Source organism: Alternaria alternata (assembly GCF_001642055.1).
Source record: "Alternaria alternata strain SRC1lrK2f unplaced genomic scaffold CC77scaffold_17, whole genome shotgun sequence".
Lineage (NCBI taxonomy): Eukaryota > Fungi > Ascomycota > Dothideomycetes > Pleosporales > Pleosporaceae > Alternaria > Alternaria alternata.
Window position 1 is genome coordinate 664,189 of NW_017306206.1, and position 13,933 is coordinate 678,121.

A 13,933-nucleotide genomic window follows, 5' to 3' on the forward strand; every position below is an offset into this window, starting at 1 on the left:
GAGCATTCAAAATAGGCTGTCCAACTATTGAAGCTTTGTGTTCAAGTCAGCGCTGTGGTCCTCTTGCTTTCATTGCCTGTCGTTCTCCACAACACGTGGACGTCACTCGTCTGCCATGGCTCGAAATTGATGGCTCGTAGTTGTTGCTGCTTTGATATACACATGCAGCGTTCTCCGCTCGTGACTGACATGACGATCTGCCATTTCCGCATAATGAAACCTAGTTGCTTCGCTGTCCGTTCTTGGCTGCCCTCAGCTCGTCCATCTTCTTTACTCGCTCCTTGAACTCGTCATATTGGCACTTTTCGTAGGAATGTCTCTCGTTCTAATACTCTGGTCAGCCGCCTGTCGTCGTCTTTTCCTTGACCGGTTCTCCGCGTACCTCGCACTTCCATGGTAGGTAGTACTCCTCGTACCGACACCGGTTCAAGGGGATAAGAAGATGTGCGCATGAGTCTCGGTAGGCCAGTGGTAGTTTGGCGGCGCTCATTTCCTCACGGGTAGCCTCTACATTCCCGTCAGTCTTTATTCCTCATGACCAATTGCGTCAAGATGATTGGCCCGACGTACTCCTCGGCTCGCCGTCAAGGCCGACGGCATGCTTGATGGTATCGGTGATGGTCATAGTGGCGGCCCTCGATGGTGTTCGTCTTCAATGGCGCGCGGGGGGCTGGTGGGCGGAGAGTCGTTTGCGGGCGAGCTTGCTGAGGTTCACTTGCGGTCGGCAAAGGCAAGCTGACCACCGCCGGACCCCGACGCTTGGCAGGGCAGGCGCGAACGCGGCCTTCCAACGCGACTTCCCCCAGGTCTGACGCGAACTGTAGACACGCCCTCACGAAATCACTTGACACGCCTCCCAGACGCCTTGTTACTGCTCATCGAATGGTGAAGATGCCCCCCGCGCCCGATGGCAAAATCTATTCGGCAACCTACAGTAATGTGCGTAGCAATCACCGCTTGCGACTCAAGTCTCAGCCACCACTTTGCGACAATGCACTGACAAACTGCAGGTTCCCGTCTACGAGTGCAATGTCAACGGCAACCATGTCATGCGCCGTCGCGCTGACGACTGGATCAACGCCACTCACATCCTCAAGGTAGCCGACTACGACAAGCCTGCGCGTACCCGTATCCTTGAGCGCGAAGTCCAGAAGGGCGTGCACGAGAAGGTCCAAGGTGGATATGGTAAATACCAAGGCACATGGATACCCCTCGAGGAGGGGCGACATCTGGCAGAGCGGAATGGTGTGCTGGACAAGATGCGCGCCATCTTCGACTACGTCCCTGGTGACCGGAGCCCTCCACCTGCGCCCAAGCATGCGACAGCTGCCTCAAATCGCATGAAGCCTCCAAAGCAAACCGCTGCGGCTGCTGCTGCCGCGGCCCGGAATGGTAAAAATGTCTATTCGCTTGAATCTATGCAATGTAGGAGGTCACTCTCATTGGTCATTGTTCAAGCTTTAATGCGCGAGACATGAAGCTGACTTGCATCGCAGCCTTTGTAACTACATCCGCGCAGTCTCAAGTTAGCGAAGAGCCCTACGAGGCCTCTCAGATCAGATCGCAGATCTTCCGCGAGGAGACGCCGGACAACGAGACTGTCATTTCGGAATCCATGTTGGGTGACGCCGATATGCTGGATTCTTACTCAACGGGCGGAGGCAGAAAGCGCAAGCGGGGGATTGACCAGATGTCTCTTCTGGATCAACAACATCAAATATGGGCCGATCAGCTACTGGACTACTTCATGTTGCTAGACCACGAATCCGCCGTCTCCTGGCCCGAACCACCGCAGAGCATAAACCTCGACCGGCCGATCGATGAGAAGGGACACGCAGCTATGCACTGGGCAGCGGCGATGGGTGATGTTGGGGTAGTAAAGGAGCTGATACACCGAGGAGCACGCATCGATTGCCTGTCGAACAACCTGGAGACACCCCTAATGCGCGCCGTCATGTTCACGAACAACTTCGACAAGGAGACCATGCCCAGCATGGTCAAGATCTTCCAGCAGACGGTTCATAGGACAGACTGGTTCGGCAGTACCGTCTTCCATCACATCGCGGCGACCACCAGCAGCTCGAACAAGTACGTTTGCGCAAGATGGTATCTTGACTGCATCATCAACAAACTCTCAGAAACCTGGATACCAGAAGAGGTTACTAGGTTACTTAATGCAGCAGACCAGAACGGAGACACAGCCATCATGATTGCTGCGCGAAACGGCGCGAGGAAATGCGTGCGAAGTCTGTTGGGACGCAACGTCACAGTCGACATTCCTAACAAAAAGGGTGAGACGGCAGACGATCTTATTCGAGAGCTCAATCAACGACGACGAATGCATGGACGCACAAGGCAAGCTTCATCGTCACCTTTCGCGCCACCACCAGAACACCGACTCAACGGACATGTACCGCATCTAGATGGAGGACCACTGATTCCAGTACCATTCCCCAGCATGGCTGTTCGAGAACCTGTTCAGTATCGCTCACAGACGGCCTCACATCTCATGACCAAAGTCGCGCCAACACTACTTGAGAAATGCGAAGAGCTGGCTGCAGCATATGAGACGGAACTTCAGGAGAAGGAGGCTGAATCCTTCGACGCAGAACGTGTGGTGAAGCGACGCCAAGCTGAGCTTGAAGCCGTACGAAAACAAGTAGCTGAGTTACAGGGCACATCAAATGGCCTACATATTGACCTCAACGACGACGAAGCAGACCGGCTGCAAGAAGAGGAACTGCGGTTACTGGTGGAAGAAGCCGAGTCGCTCTTAGAGATTGAACAAAAGGCCGAGCTCCGTCGACTGTGCAGTAGCATGCCGCAACAGAATGCCGACAACTCGCCTGTGGATGTCACGGAAAAGATGCGACTAGCATTGTTGCTACATCGCGCGCAACTCGAGCGGAGAGAGCTGGTCAGAGAAGTTGTGGGTAATTTGAGCGTGGCAGGTATGAGCGAGAAGCAAGGCACATACAAGAAGCTCATTGCGAAAGCACTGGGTGAGCGCGAGGAAGATGTCGAGTCCATGCTGCCTGAGATCCTGCAAGAGCTGGAAGAGGCGGAAACGCAGGAAAGGGCTGAGGGACTGGATGGAAGTCCGCTATAGGTTTTGTTACCTAGTAGTAAACCCGTGATGGCAGGACAGTGATAACGAGTATTTACGACCAAGATAGCGAGCATTTACCTCTTAATGTATACATGTTTCTGGCTGGCCGTTCCAACGATGACGCGAATTGTTCAAGGCTGCGGCGTGTATCTCGAAAACATCCGGCCGCGCTCATGGGATTCGTGATGGTGGTCTCCACACGGCTAATGCGTGTCAGTTGCTTGTGCATGCGTGGGGTTAACGACTTTCAGATGACCTTGGTATGCAAGGCGGCTGGATGTGACTGGATCACGCATGGGGCTAAGCTATGACGTGATTCAGACGGGCTGGTCGACACCCAACTTTCCGCACCTCAAGACGGCGGACTTGATGGAGCCGGAGAGCATTTGTCGAGGAAATGGCGTGGATCAAAGGGGGAAATTTGGTAGTCGCCAGGCTGCGTATGCTGGGACGCGTAGCTCGGAGGTGAGCTTGGCCGCGATTGGACCATGAGGCGGAGTGTACGGCAATGCAGGGGCTTGGCTGTAGGGCATTGCACCAACACCTGAAGACAGATATCAGCAGTTCGCAACTGTCCAACTGACTAAGACAGCATAGCCCGCCGCCGCCTAATCCCAATACCATCACACGCTTGCAGCGGTCCCACCCACCTGCCATTCGGTACTGTCACTCGCTTGCATTCGTCGCCTTATGCCTGAGTCCATTCCGCTGAGGAAGAAGCCTCCGCCGCATCCTCGTACCCTCGTCCACACCCTCTCGGAAGACTTCAGCCTCGAGCCCCCAAATAGAAGCACCTCGCCCGTCGTTGCGTCCGGGTCCAATTCCCGACAGCTTCCACGAACACGCTCTTCGTCGCGACAACATCGAAAAGCGAACGGCAAGGCCGTTTCTGCGCTCAAGGAACCGGATAGCCCAGCCAATTCAGAACTCGAGTTTGACGACTGGGATGAACACGACGCCGCCATGCCCTCAGATCTCAGACCCTCCATCGACGTCAGAGATGGACGCGCGAATGCGCCCCTGTTAGGGCGCAAGACCGAGGACGACAGCATGGATGAAGGCTTATTGGGGAGGAGCACACATCACTTCCACGAGCGGGATCCAGAGCTGCAAGCAAAACACGAGACGCGCAAGAAGTACACCTATGCCGCTTTCCTGCTTGCGCTGAGCCTGGTCAGCTTCACCGTACAGACAGAGACGGCCGTATACATCCAACATCAATTGAAGTGGGAGAAGCCATACTGTATGCTCTACATGACCCACGGCTCCTGGGTTGTGCTCTGGCCAGCAACTCTCTTCTTGCTACGTCTCCAGCACTGGAGCGAGCCATGGCCGACGTTCTGGCGACGACACGTCCAGCTCCTCCGCCAGACCGCTCTCATGGTCCAGCACCAGAACCTCCACCCAACACCCCGCCAATCCCAGGTCTCGCCTGTACGATACATGCTCAAGATGACGGCCTTCATCACATGCGCCCTTACACTTGCCGGAGGAAGTTGGTACGTGGCTGTGAACCAGACCACAGCCAGTGACCTTACAGCCATCTACAACTGCTCTGCCTTCTTCGCCTACGCCTTCAGTATCCCCATTCTCCACGAGAAGGTCCGCGCCAGCAAGATCATCGCCGTAGCCATCGCTATTGTGGGCGTCTTCGTCGTCGCATACGGCGATACCTCCCCCGCAAAACATGGTTCCAAGTCTGGGGGTGGGGCCGGCGGTGATAAAGCACCCCCGTCGCATGAAGCCGAGAATCGCGCTTTTGGTAACCTCGTCATTGGCATCGGAAGTGTCTTGTATGGTCTCTACGAAGTGCTGTACAAGAGACTTGCGTGTCCACCCGAAGGCGCTGCACCCAACAAGGGCGTTATTTTCGCAAACTTGTTTGGAAGCTTAATTGGTGCTTTCACTCTGGGAGTCCTGTGGATTCCGTTGCCCTTCTTGCATTACATGGGCTGGGAGCTGTTTGAGTTGCCGCATGGAGAGCAGGCGTGGATGATGGCTATCAGTGTGTTGGCTAATGCTAGTATGTTTCCCTCCTCCCTGCAACCTCGTGAACAAAGCAGCGTACTGACCCCATCCCAGCCTTCTCCGGAGCCTTCCTCGCGCTCATCTCCCTCACCTCTCCCGTCCTCTCCTCTGTCGCAGCTCTCCTCACCATCTTCATTGTCGCGCTCGTCGATCAGCTTCTCCCTCCGCCGCTCAACTCGCCTCTTACACCTGCTGCTATCGTTGGCGGTCTTCTTATTATTGGGGCGTTCACTTTGTTATCATATGCATCATACAAGGAGATGGACGAGGAAAGGAGACACAAGCTCGAGGAGGCACCTAGCGAATTGGATGATTAGGTGTTATCGAGGGGTATGGACAACTTTCTTTCGCTACATAGAATTCTCCATTCTTTTGGGAACTGTTTCGCATACTACACATTTAGGAGTGGTTTGCTGGGGCAGGCTCTCATGCAGACCCTTTTTTCTTCTTGGGTTTATCTACGCGGGCAGGCCGCGTTAGTTTGTGTGTTTTGGCATTGCGTGCTTTGACTCGCATTAGCATGGTTTGCATATATGGCGTCACTGGAGTTGTTACAGGGTAGACCAAATGGTCACCTTGATGCTAGAATGAATCCTTGTCGTTTTACTACTTTTGAAACTTGATTCTTCTTTGCGTTCAACGTGTTCACTGCAGTAAGCTTCTTGTACTCAAAGCGTAAACGCCATACCGGACGCACTGCCGGCAGACGAGAACTATTCGGATAATACCACAAGTAGAAGATGGTGCAGTAAAGATGACGCGAAAACTTGAATGATGCTGTAATAGGGTCACGGGTTACTCTTTGGCATTGGCCTACCCTATGTAGGTGGTGGAGACAGATTGAGGAGAAATGGACCCTTCGAAGAGGGTCTGTGAGTTGGGAGGATGTATATCACTGAGTAGTCTGCCGCTCATGCTTTGCTTTCGCAGAAATCTCTCTATTTAACAATGTGTTCCTTTGTGGTGTTCTTTGTAGCCTCAGTTGAGGCGTATTGTGTGGGCAGGAGGTCATTGTCTCCAACCCACATCGGCGGACTTGATCAAGAACGGCTTCTGTTGAAAGCCACGGAAGTTACTTTAACAGGGAAGTCGACCCTGGCTCTCAACAGTACCAAATGTGTCTTCACCAGAGACGGTCAATTGGCGAATGTCAAAGTGTAATATATGATGGCAGGACACACCTGCGTATTACAACGAGCAAGAATGAACATCCAATAGTACCCTAAAATACAGGCGCCACTTGCCTACAAGAAGACGTGTGGGCTTGGTACCTGGGGATTCCAAAAGACTTCTCGTTTCCAGACACATACAGCCTGCCATTATTATTACTTGTGTTCCCAGCATCTATATACCCTGTTGTTCAGCGACTGTTGTCAATACCTCATCTTAGCCATGCCCCTTCTACAGCCTTCATCATCTCGTCACGAAGTCGAGGTATCCAAGCCGTTGCGTGTCAACAAGCCATCAACCTCTGTTTCCTCTTCTTCCTCTTCGCTATCGCCACAGCAGCCTCGACCGGTATTGAAACCAGAACCAGACCTACAGAATCTCGAGTATCCTGAGCCGTTTCGTATCAAAAGGTCAACAAGCACTACCGCTCCCGTGTCTTCACCATCACCACGTCCTCGTACTAAAAAGTTCATTCGGCCGCTAGCTACGAATGAGCCATCAATTTCTACTCCGCTACCGCCGGAATCAGCTCCATATCAACATCGCCGTCTAGAGATTTCCCCCTTACCACTACGACCTCGTCTCACTCCACCATCAAAAGAGACGCCAGTCGACCCTGTTCATCGAAAGTTGGACGCGAAGACTCCTTGGTAAGTTCTCCTCTTTATACTTCCTTCCTCGAAGCGCTTAACTTGCTATAATCTATATCTAACTTGAGTCTGCTAGCATCCCAAACTTACTCATCAGACGGAAAAGAACGTATCACATAACCAACGAGCCAGCAACAGCCGCCCTCCCTCCAGGAACCCATGTTTTGATAACGACAAGAAACACAACTCCCTCAACGTCAAAATCATCTAGCTCCCTCTCCGTCCCAATCTCTCCCTTCCGAGACCAAGAGGACCCACCTCTTCGAAGCAATTTCAACACCGGCGTCGACGCCATCCTTCCAGCACCGCTAACGCAAACCCTCGCCAAAAACAAGGAAATTCTTCAAATCCCTCAGTCCATATTCCCATCACCCACAAAACGACGCACAGAAGTCAAGAGGAGATTGACAGTAACGCGGAAAGCCATTTCCTCTTTACTTGCCCGGAATCTCGATGCAAGATTGCACAAGGATCTCGACGTAATAAACGAGAAGCTCGAAATAACTGCACAGGCGGTGACCAAGTCAGGGGAGGAGTGGAGAAACTATGCTACTTTCGTGCCGACTAGAAGTGATTTTGGCGTATCTCAAGGGACCAGGAAGGAAGCGTTGAATGGTGCGTTGGAAGTCCACAGGTATACTGATAGAAGAACTGGGGAGAGCGAGCCGGTGCAAGTGAGAGACACTACTGTTCAACAGATAGTTGAAATCAGAGGGTTGACGCTGGAACACATCAGGTCGCGTGGGCGGCTTCACAGGACGCCGTAGTCTTTATTAATGGGTTCAAGGCTACCTACAGGAAGCCAGTTGTTAGTCATAATTACATATGCCAATCCGTGATGATCATCTACCTAGATATACTCAATGCCATGTATACCCAGTGTCATCTTTTCTGAACGCCATTGCACCCTCTGTCCCGTTTTTTTCCTCTAGTCAAAAGGCACTCTCCGCAACCCCCTAGCACCACCTTTCCGCGCTTCACTCTCGGCACCAACAGCAGACGGCACGGGAATGCCGCAGCAATCTCCCCAGCCGACACTTGCGTGTACATGTCTCTTTCCCATCTCATCATCAAACACTTTGACCTCTCCACCCTCTTCCTCCTCTTCCTCCTTCTCCACACCCGCTTCCTCCTCGGTACTCATTCCATCAACAGGCGGCACCAGGCTGCCAAACAGGAAGTGCTGCATGACAGGCAACTTCTCCAAGATTTCCTTGCGGAACATTTTGCGCATTCCGGATTCAATCTTTGACCAGTTCTTCGCCGAGGATATGTCGTCAAGCATAGGTGAATGCCAGCGCAGACCTTCAACATTCTTGACCGAGTTGACAAAGGAGATTTGGTCTAGGTAGAGATAGTTCTTGCTCTCTTCTTCTAGTACCAAAGCGTTGTGTATGCTTTTCGGTGTGATGTAGGGATGATGAAGGAGTTGGGCTGCGCCGAATAAGAAGGGGAGGAACTGGTAGTCATCTAATCCCCAAACGCCATGAGAGCCCGCAGGCTCGAGGTAGTATTCTTCTTGCACGCGACGCATGAGGCGCAGATATGCAGGCAGGACGACGAGGGCGAGCGCGGGGAAAGTTGTGTCAGGGAGTATGCCGATGCGATTCAAACAGAGAAGCCAGAGGAAGAAGTTCAGCTCGTGGCCAGATCCGTAATCTATGCGTCGCTTGTTTCCGAAGGAGTTATGGAGGTACGTTGCCATCTCATCGACCTGCGCCTTGTCTTTCAACCCTAGTTTCTCGTGCCAGAGTGGCAATGACATCTCAACTTCGTCGAGAAATGTGCGGAAGACTGGGTTGCCGAACCGTGACCCTGTGTCTTCCCGCGGACATCTTTCCAAGACCTTGTCCGCTTCTGCTAGTATCTGGATGACTGTCTTGACTGTGTCTGTCACCTCCTCATCCCTGACGCTCGAAATGCTGCGGTCGCGCACCGAATCTGCGATGCCGAAGACAAAAGCTTCGACTAATGTGCATGTTTTACTCTTGAGGAAGAGTTGGTGATCTTCTGGGCTCAATATACGCCTCGAAGGTCGTGTATAAGCATGTCTCTCTAGGCTCGGTGGCTCAGGTAACGAAGGCGTCGGTGGGGGAGGGGCAGAAGGCGGTTCTCGCGATGTGGGGGCGCGTTTGCGGGGGATGAGCTTGGGGAGTCTGGCGCTGAGGTCTGGCGGAGGCGACGGAATGGGCGGCGATTGTGTTTGTGTCATCATGCTGTGCACTTTATGTCGTGGTCGTTTAGGTGTAGGAAGCTAAGGTGCTCAGGGTCGAGATGCATGGAAAGTGGAGGAGGAGCGGGCCGCAGCTCCGAACGTCATTCACGACTTCACTCAAGACATTCGGTACACCCAACTAATTTATTGCGAATACTATGGCAATCTTTGTGTCACTCATCTTCGGCAAACATTGATTGATAGATGCATCGTCGGGTGCGAGGGAACGCCTCCGTCGTACCAACATTCCAGGCAGAGTACAACTGTGATGTCAGCGCGTTGCAACTTACTACGTCCTAGAAGTATGTCATGCATGTCTCGGCTTGATGAGTGTTACCCAGGTTGCAGCATGCACAATTTCGTCACTCTTGTGAGCACTTCCAAGGATTCTACGGAAATAACTATCCCATGCGGGACTTGGGTACCAGCGTGTATAAACGAGCTTGTATTCCACTCAGGTATTCTTCAGTGCGTAAAATTGCGCTACTCATCTCTCTTCTCCAAGTGGGTCATCCACTTCACGTCACCGTCTTACAGCATCATCCGTTCCTGATGATGCTATCAAATCTGTATCCTTTCGGAACTTTTGCATGGATTTTGAGTTTGCGTGGCGGATCTCTTTCCAGGACGAAAGAGGCCCAACACGCGTAGCTCTTCAGGTAATAAGCACTCTACTGCGACAGCTGTGAAGCAAAGACAGCTTCATTCTCAGTCATATAAAGAATATCCAAATACACAGCAGATCCTACATACAATGTAACAGCGCTCCTTATCCAACACATTCCATTCATCCGACCCAGGGGTATCAACATCTTCCCAACGTGACATGTGCCTTGGAGATCTTTCCGACCCTCCAAGCCATCCTCTCTCACTCTGCACAAGAATGGACCGACTGAGCCCTTACATGACTGTGCAGCACTTGAGCATCTTAAGCAACTTAGGCAAGCCCTTCTTGACCATCTGCTCAATCTCATCGTTGTTATCCTGCTGTTGACCATGGTGTTGCTGGCCACCATGCTGTTGACCACCATGCTGCGGCTGACCTCCATGGTGCTGACCGCCATGTTGACCACCGTGCTGCCCTGGGTAACCACCATAGCTCGGTGCCTGGGGAGGCGGTGGCATCTCGTGGACATCTCCACCTTGGAGGTTTACGAAGATCCTACCCTCGTTCTCCTCGGTGCGGTACTGCAATCCCAATTCACGGCACACTTGTTCAACTCTTGGCTTGATCTTCTGGACATGGTTCCTGCTATGGTTGCCTTTGCCCACAATGACATGCAGATGGCTTTCTCCCCTCTGCCTGGCAACCCTGATCCTCTCTTCCAGAACATCCTCGGCCTCTTCTACGAACAAGCCGTGGAGGTCAATGGTATCGCCAGCCACGCGGCCCTCGGCGTTGTTTTCCCTGAAGATGTAGTCGCGCGCCTGGTTGTTGTACTGGTTCATTTTCGCTGCATGGGCTTTGCCCTCTTCAGAGAGCTCGTGAGCACGCGCTCCATCGCCGGATTCGTATGCTTGATGCGCGCGGTCGAAACATGAGGATCGCTTCGCAGCCTCCTGGCGCGCAAGGTCTCGGAGACGGTCGTACTCGGCTTCTGTATCGGCGGACGCGTGGTTCAGGGCTGTAATAGTACGTCAGCCAATGCGCATTGTAGGTTGCGAGCGACAAAGCGTTGGTTCGTAAAGTCATGTCCGGCATCGAATACGTACAGCGCGAGCCCAATGAATGCATTTCCATGGTTGCCATATTGTCGCGACACTAAATATATCAACCCAATGTGTGTGTGTAAAGCGTCAATGATACAGTGTGTTGTTGTTGTCGAGGCAAGGCACATATTAAGATGGAGCTCGGAGCCGCTAAGCGGCTGCATGCAGCTTGCGAGATGGCGCAGGGTCCAGATTCGTCGTGGCTCAGCGGTGAGGATCGGGCGGCCCGATCATGGCTGGAGCGTCCAAGATTGAGCGATCGAAGTGGAGAACAGTGAGCTGTACTGCATGTGAAGCAGTATGAATATTGCGTGGATTGGTTGTGTCTTAGCTAAGCGTGTGATGCTGTTCCTGACGCTGGTGTAAGGTACCCGCAAAGCTTTGCGTGTGACTTCACGATGCGTGCCACGTAAAACATGGTTTGACAGGTTTGCGACATCCAGTGATGCCCTAGAACCGAATCTTCGGCCCAACGAAGACAATCAGGAAGGCGATTAGCCATAACCCAGCGATCATGCAATAGAGCTTGATCCTGTCCCACCAACCCTTGCCCTCAGTCATCCTCCGCAGTGCCCCCATTCTTCTGCTGGCAGCATCCATGTTCAATGTGTTCTTGTCCAGCCCAGCAAGCGCTCGATCCACTACGCTTTTGTCACCCTCGAGCGTGTTGCCAAAATGTATCGACTGTTCCTTCAACTGCCGCGCCATATCGAGCAAGTCTGTCGTGAGCTCCTCTTGTTCGTTGCGTTCGTGAGAGAGGAGCGACTCGGTTTTTGCGAGCGATGGGTCGCCTGTCGTGGGCTTGGAAGGAAACAACGAGTTGCCGGATGCTGATTGCGCCCCCGCTGTATTCGCGTCCGCCTTTCCCCTTCGGCGGAGTTCTGATGCGATGCCTTGTGCTGCATTTTGGAATGCTTCGTTGCCTTCTGTCGCTGTCGACACATCCCGTCCGGCTTCCGTCTTTACTCTTGGTGCGTACGACGGGAACTGGTCTGCGTCTTCATCGTCGGAATCTGCAGACCCCTCCGAATCCGTGTCGTCCAGCTGGTTAAGCTCGTATATCCGCTGATTAAGCTGTTTGATGAGTTCGCGCTTCTGTTGTAGATCGTTTTGTAATTCGGCTTTCTTCGACTTGGAGGGTATCGTGGAGGCTGAGTGTTCGAGACTGAGGAGTAAGGTGCGTGCATGTTCGATGTTCTGCAGTGATATTAGTACATACGGACGGAGATAGAGAAAGGCGCGTGAAGCTTACCGCACTCACGCGTGCGCGCTCATAGTTTGACTTTCGCAATTGTGGTGATGGGTCGACCAGTACTAGGCGGTCTAATCTGGACAACAAGCGGTTGAGATTGATGCTCGTTGTATCGCCAAAGCCTGGTGAGCGAGATCTGGCAGCCATTGTTTGACTGGGCGTGCTATATTGGGACGTTGGTGCAAAAAGGCGGCAGGAGTGATGAAGATGTGCGTGTTGGTGGGGTATCGTGTTGGCACTCGCTCCCTTGACGTGTCGGCTGTCAAGTCGAGTTTTATTAAGGTCTTCGTGAAGTCGCTATAGTGGTACTTGGTGCCGTGCCTGTGTTGGTGCAAGATACCGTCATGTGAATTAACGTGTTCTGGCCACGACGTCACTTTGGCGAACACCAATCGGTGTTTGGTGGATCATCCCCGCATAGCCTAAGCTTTTGCTAAGAAAAGAACCCGCATACATCACGATGTCTTCAGAATGGTGAACGAGACAATTGTTGGCAGTACAATACATCTTCTTACTATGGTACATATCCTATGATCGTTTGAAAACTGACCAAAATCATCGCTATGCTGTTTTTGCGCGAATGCAGTAGCTGCAAGCTTGAACTCCAGGCATAAACATGCTAAATATTCCTAACCACCATGGTGTGTTAAAGTGGCTTTGAGGACCCAAACAAATACCAAAATCGCTGAACAATCTACTTCTGGCCAGGGGGGCTAACGGGACCACGAGTGAAGCTATGCAACATTAGCCAAGTATCGAAGCAAGCGGGTTGGGTAATACGTACTTGTTCCACAGGGTTCCAAGGAAGCCAGGCTTTCCATATGCGTCGTGGAAAGATTGCCTTCGGGCCATGCTCTCCTCGTCCTGACGACGCTTAAGGGCTTCTAGATTTCCAAATCGCTGGGCGGCAGAAGACTGAGAGGTGTTAGAACGTTTCCGGTAAGATTTGTAGCCATGGGCTACGAAGTTGCTATGCATACCCTGCGGCGTCCATCGTAAGATGAGGAGCCGACTGACGACTCTGAGGAGCGACGGTCGGCCTCCTGCTTAGGTGCCTCTGGCATGGCTGGAGTGGTGTTGTCTCCAAAGACCTTGTGGCTCTGGGTGGAGTACTTTTGCTGGAATGGAGAAGGCATTGTGGTATGAGGGCAATTGATTGAAGTGTAAAGTTGTGTATGGATGGAACTTGGTTACTTGTTGTTGGAGGATGGACTGATGTGATGATGAAGATTAGACACCAGAGGAAATCACAGCTTCATATAACCGTTCTCCAGCTGAGTGTCTTCGAAGGTACGATCGCTCGTGGCCTGACCATTACGCAGACGATATGTGATCGTGCCAATCACAAGGGCGCTGAGAATCCCCCGCATTCCAAACGTGCAGCTTGGACCCTGAAATCTGTAACGATGACATGAGAGGGTAACGGATGAACACCAACCTGCTTTAGACCTCGCTGTTCGAAGCTAAGAGTTGCTATCCAGCGAATGAGCTCTTGATGATTCATACGCCTCATGTACGGCTCGGGATCCCCTAGCATGAACCGCCGATAACATACACCCCAGAACATGACGTCGATCGATGCTAGCAGTCGTGGTCTCGAAGACAGCTTACAAGAGTCCAAACGCGGATAGCTTGTCTAGAACGGTAGCTCATAAGGCACGTGTTTGTGCCTTTTCATAGTATATCGATCGCGCTAGCTTTTCGAGGTAGATCGGGACAAGACCGACTACTGCAGGATCCTGGGGTAGACTGGGCCCATGACGGCGTGGTCGACGGTGTGTTTGAAGATGGAACCGTCA

General features: G+C 52.4%; 7 protein-coding genes across 7 annotated transcripts; 2 read left to right on the forward strand and 5 right to left on the reverse strand.

The window, feature by feature from the left end:
• Positions 1 to 124: 124 nt before the first annotated feature.
• CC77DRAFT_1022850 (hypothetical protein) lies at positions 125 to 507 on the reverse strand. The gene is made up of 2 exons (XM_018525555.1): positions 383 to 507; positions 125 to 325 (listed from the first exon to the last, which is right to left on the reverse strand). Exons 1-2 carry the CDS (start codon positions 488 to 490, stop codon positions 221 to 223), a joined length of 213 nt encoding a protein of 70 aa, XP_018383401.1. The 5' UTR covers positions 491 to 507; the 3' UTR covers positions 125 to 220.
• Positions 508 to 770: 263 nt separating this feature from the next.
• CC77DRAFT_1022851 (apses-domain-containing protein) lies at positions 771 to 3,192 on the forward strand. The gene is made up of 3 exons (XM_018525556.1): positions 771 to 939; positions 1,011 to 1,425; positions 1,497 to 3,192. The coding sequence occupies exons 1-3, from the start codon at positions 892 to 894 to the stop codon at positions 3,107 to 3,109; spliced, it is 2,076 nt and encodes a 691-aa protein (XP_018383402.1). The 5' UTR covers positions 771 to 891; the 3' UTR covers positions 3,110 to 3,192.
• An 880-nt stretch (positions 3,193 to 4,072) lies between these two features.
• Positions 4,073 to 5,454, forward strand: CC77DRAFT_941414 (hypothetical protein; the record flags this gene model as incomplete). Its single annotated transcript, XM_018534794.1, has 2 exons — positions 4,073 to 5,132; positions 5,192 to 5,454. 2 exons carry the CDS (start codon positions 4,073 to 4,075, stop codon positions 5,452 to 5,454), a joined length of 1,323 nt encoding a protein of 440 aa, XP_018383403.1.
• Positions 5,455 to 7,885: 2,431 nt separating this feature from the next.
• On the reverse strand, positions 7,886 to 9,172 carry CC77DRAFT_1011209 (Phosphotyrosyl phosphatase activator; the record flags this gene model as incomplete). Its single annotated transcript, XM_018523695.1, has 1 exon — positions 7,886 to 9,172. One exon carries the CDS (start codon positions 9,170 to 9,172, stop codon positions 7,886 to 7,888), a length of 1,287 nt encoding a protein of 428 aa, XP_018383404.1.
• Positions 9,173 to 9,898: 726 nt separating this feature from the next.
• Positions 9,899 to 11,127, reverse strand: CC77DRAFT_245405 (smr domain-containing protein). Its single transcript, XM_018530840.1, has 2 exons — positions 10,886 to 11,127; positions 9,899 to 10,797 (listed from the first exon to the last, which is right to left on the reverse strand). The coding sequence occupies exons 1-2, from the start codon at positions 10,920 to 10,922 to the stop codon at positions 10,073 to 10,075; spliced, it is 762 nt and encodes a 253-aa protein (XP_018383405.1). The 5' UTR covers positions 10,923 to 11,127; the 3' UTR covers positions 9,899 to 10,072.
• Positions 10,888 to 12,501, reverse strand: CC77DRAFT_1022854 (hypothetical protein). The gene is made up of 2 exons (XM_018525557.1): positions 12,135 to 12,501; positions 10,888 to 12,079 (listed from the first exon to the last, which is right to left on the reverse strand). Exons 1-2 carry the CDS (start codon positions 12,279 to 12,281, stop codon positions 11,333 to 11,335), a joined length of 894 nt encoding a protein of 297 aa, XP_018383406.1. The 5' UTR covers positions 12,282 to 12,501; the 3' UTR covers positions 10,888 to 11,332.
• Positions 12,502 to 12,752: 251 nt separating this feature from the next.
• Positions 12,753 to 13,359, reverse strand: CC77DRAFT_245437 (hypothetical protein). Its single transcript, XM_018530841.1, has 3 exons — positions 13,115 to 13,359; positions 12,919 to 13,049; positions 12,753 to 12,868 (listed from the first exon to the last, which is right to left on the reverse strand). The coding sequence occupies exons 1-3, from the start codon at positions 13,268 to 13,270 to the stop codon at positions 12,829 to 12,831; spliced, it is 327 nt and encodes a 108-aa protein (XP_018383407.1). The 5' UTR covers positions 13,271 to 13,359; the 3' UTR covers positions 12,753 to 12,828.
• Positions 13,360 to 13,933: the final 574 nt, after the last annotated feature.

Bases quoted from the DNA above. Each gene is read 5' to 3' on its own strand.
- CC77DRAFT_245405 (XM_018530840.1), bottom strand. From the start codon at position 10,922: ATGGCAACCATGGAAATGCATTCATTGGGCTCGCGCT. The intron at 10,798-10,885 runs GTACGTATTCGA...GTACTATTACAG, and splicing joins GCATTCATTGGGCTCGCGCT to CCCTGAACCACGCGTCCGCC.
- CC77DRAFT_1022850 (XM_018525555.1), bottom strand. From the start codon at position 490: ATGAGCGCCGCCAAACTACCACTGGCCTACCGAGACTCATGCGCACAT. The intron at 326-382 runs GTACGCGGAGAA...CCAGAGTATTAG, and splicing joins ACCTACCATGGAAGTGCGAG to AACGAGAGACATTCCTACGA.
- CC77DRAFT_1022854 (XM_018525557.1), bottom strand. From the start codon at position 12,281: ATGGCTGCCAGATCTCGCTCACCAGGCTTTGGCGATACAACGAGCATC. The intron at 12,080-12,134 runs GTAAGCTTCACG...ATATCACTGCAG, and splicing joins AGCGCGCACGCGTGAGTGCG to AACATCGAACATGCACGCAC.
- CC77DRAFT_1022851 (XM_018525556.1), top strand. From the start codon at position 892: ATGCCCCCCGCGCCCGATGGCAAAATCTATTCGGCAACCTACAGTAAT. The intron at 940-1,010 runs GTGCGTAGCAAT...GACAAACTGCAG, and splicing joins ATTCGGCAACCTACAGTAAT to GTTCCCGTCTACGAGTGCAA. The intron at 1,426-1,496 runs GTAGGAGGTCAC...CTTGCATCGCAG, and splicing joins TTCGCTTGAATCTATGCAAT to CCTTTGTAACTACATCCGCG.
- CC77DRAFT_245437 (XM_018530841.1), bottom strand. From the start codon at position 13,270: ATGCCTTCTCCATTCCAGCAAAAGTACTCCACCCAGAGCCACAAGGTC. The intron at 13,050-13,114 runs GTATGCATAGCA...AACACCTCTCAG, and splicing joins CTTACGATGGACGCCGCAGG to TCTTCTGCCGCCCAGCGATT. The intron at 12,869-12,918 runs GTACGTATTACC...AATGTTGCATAG, and splicing joins CTTGGAACCCTGTGGAACAA to CTTCACTCGTGGTCCCGTTA.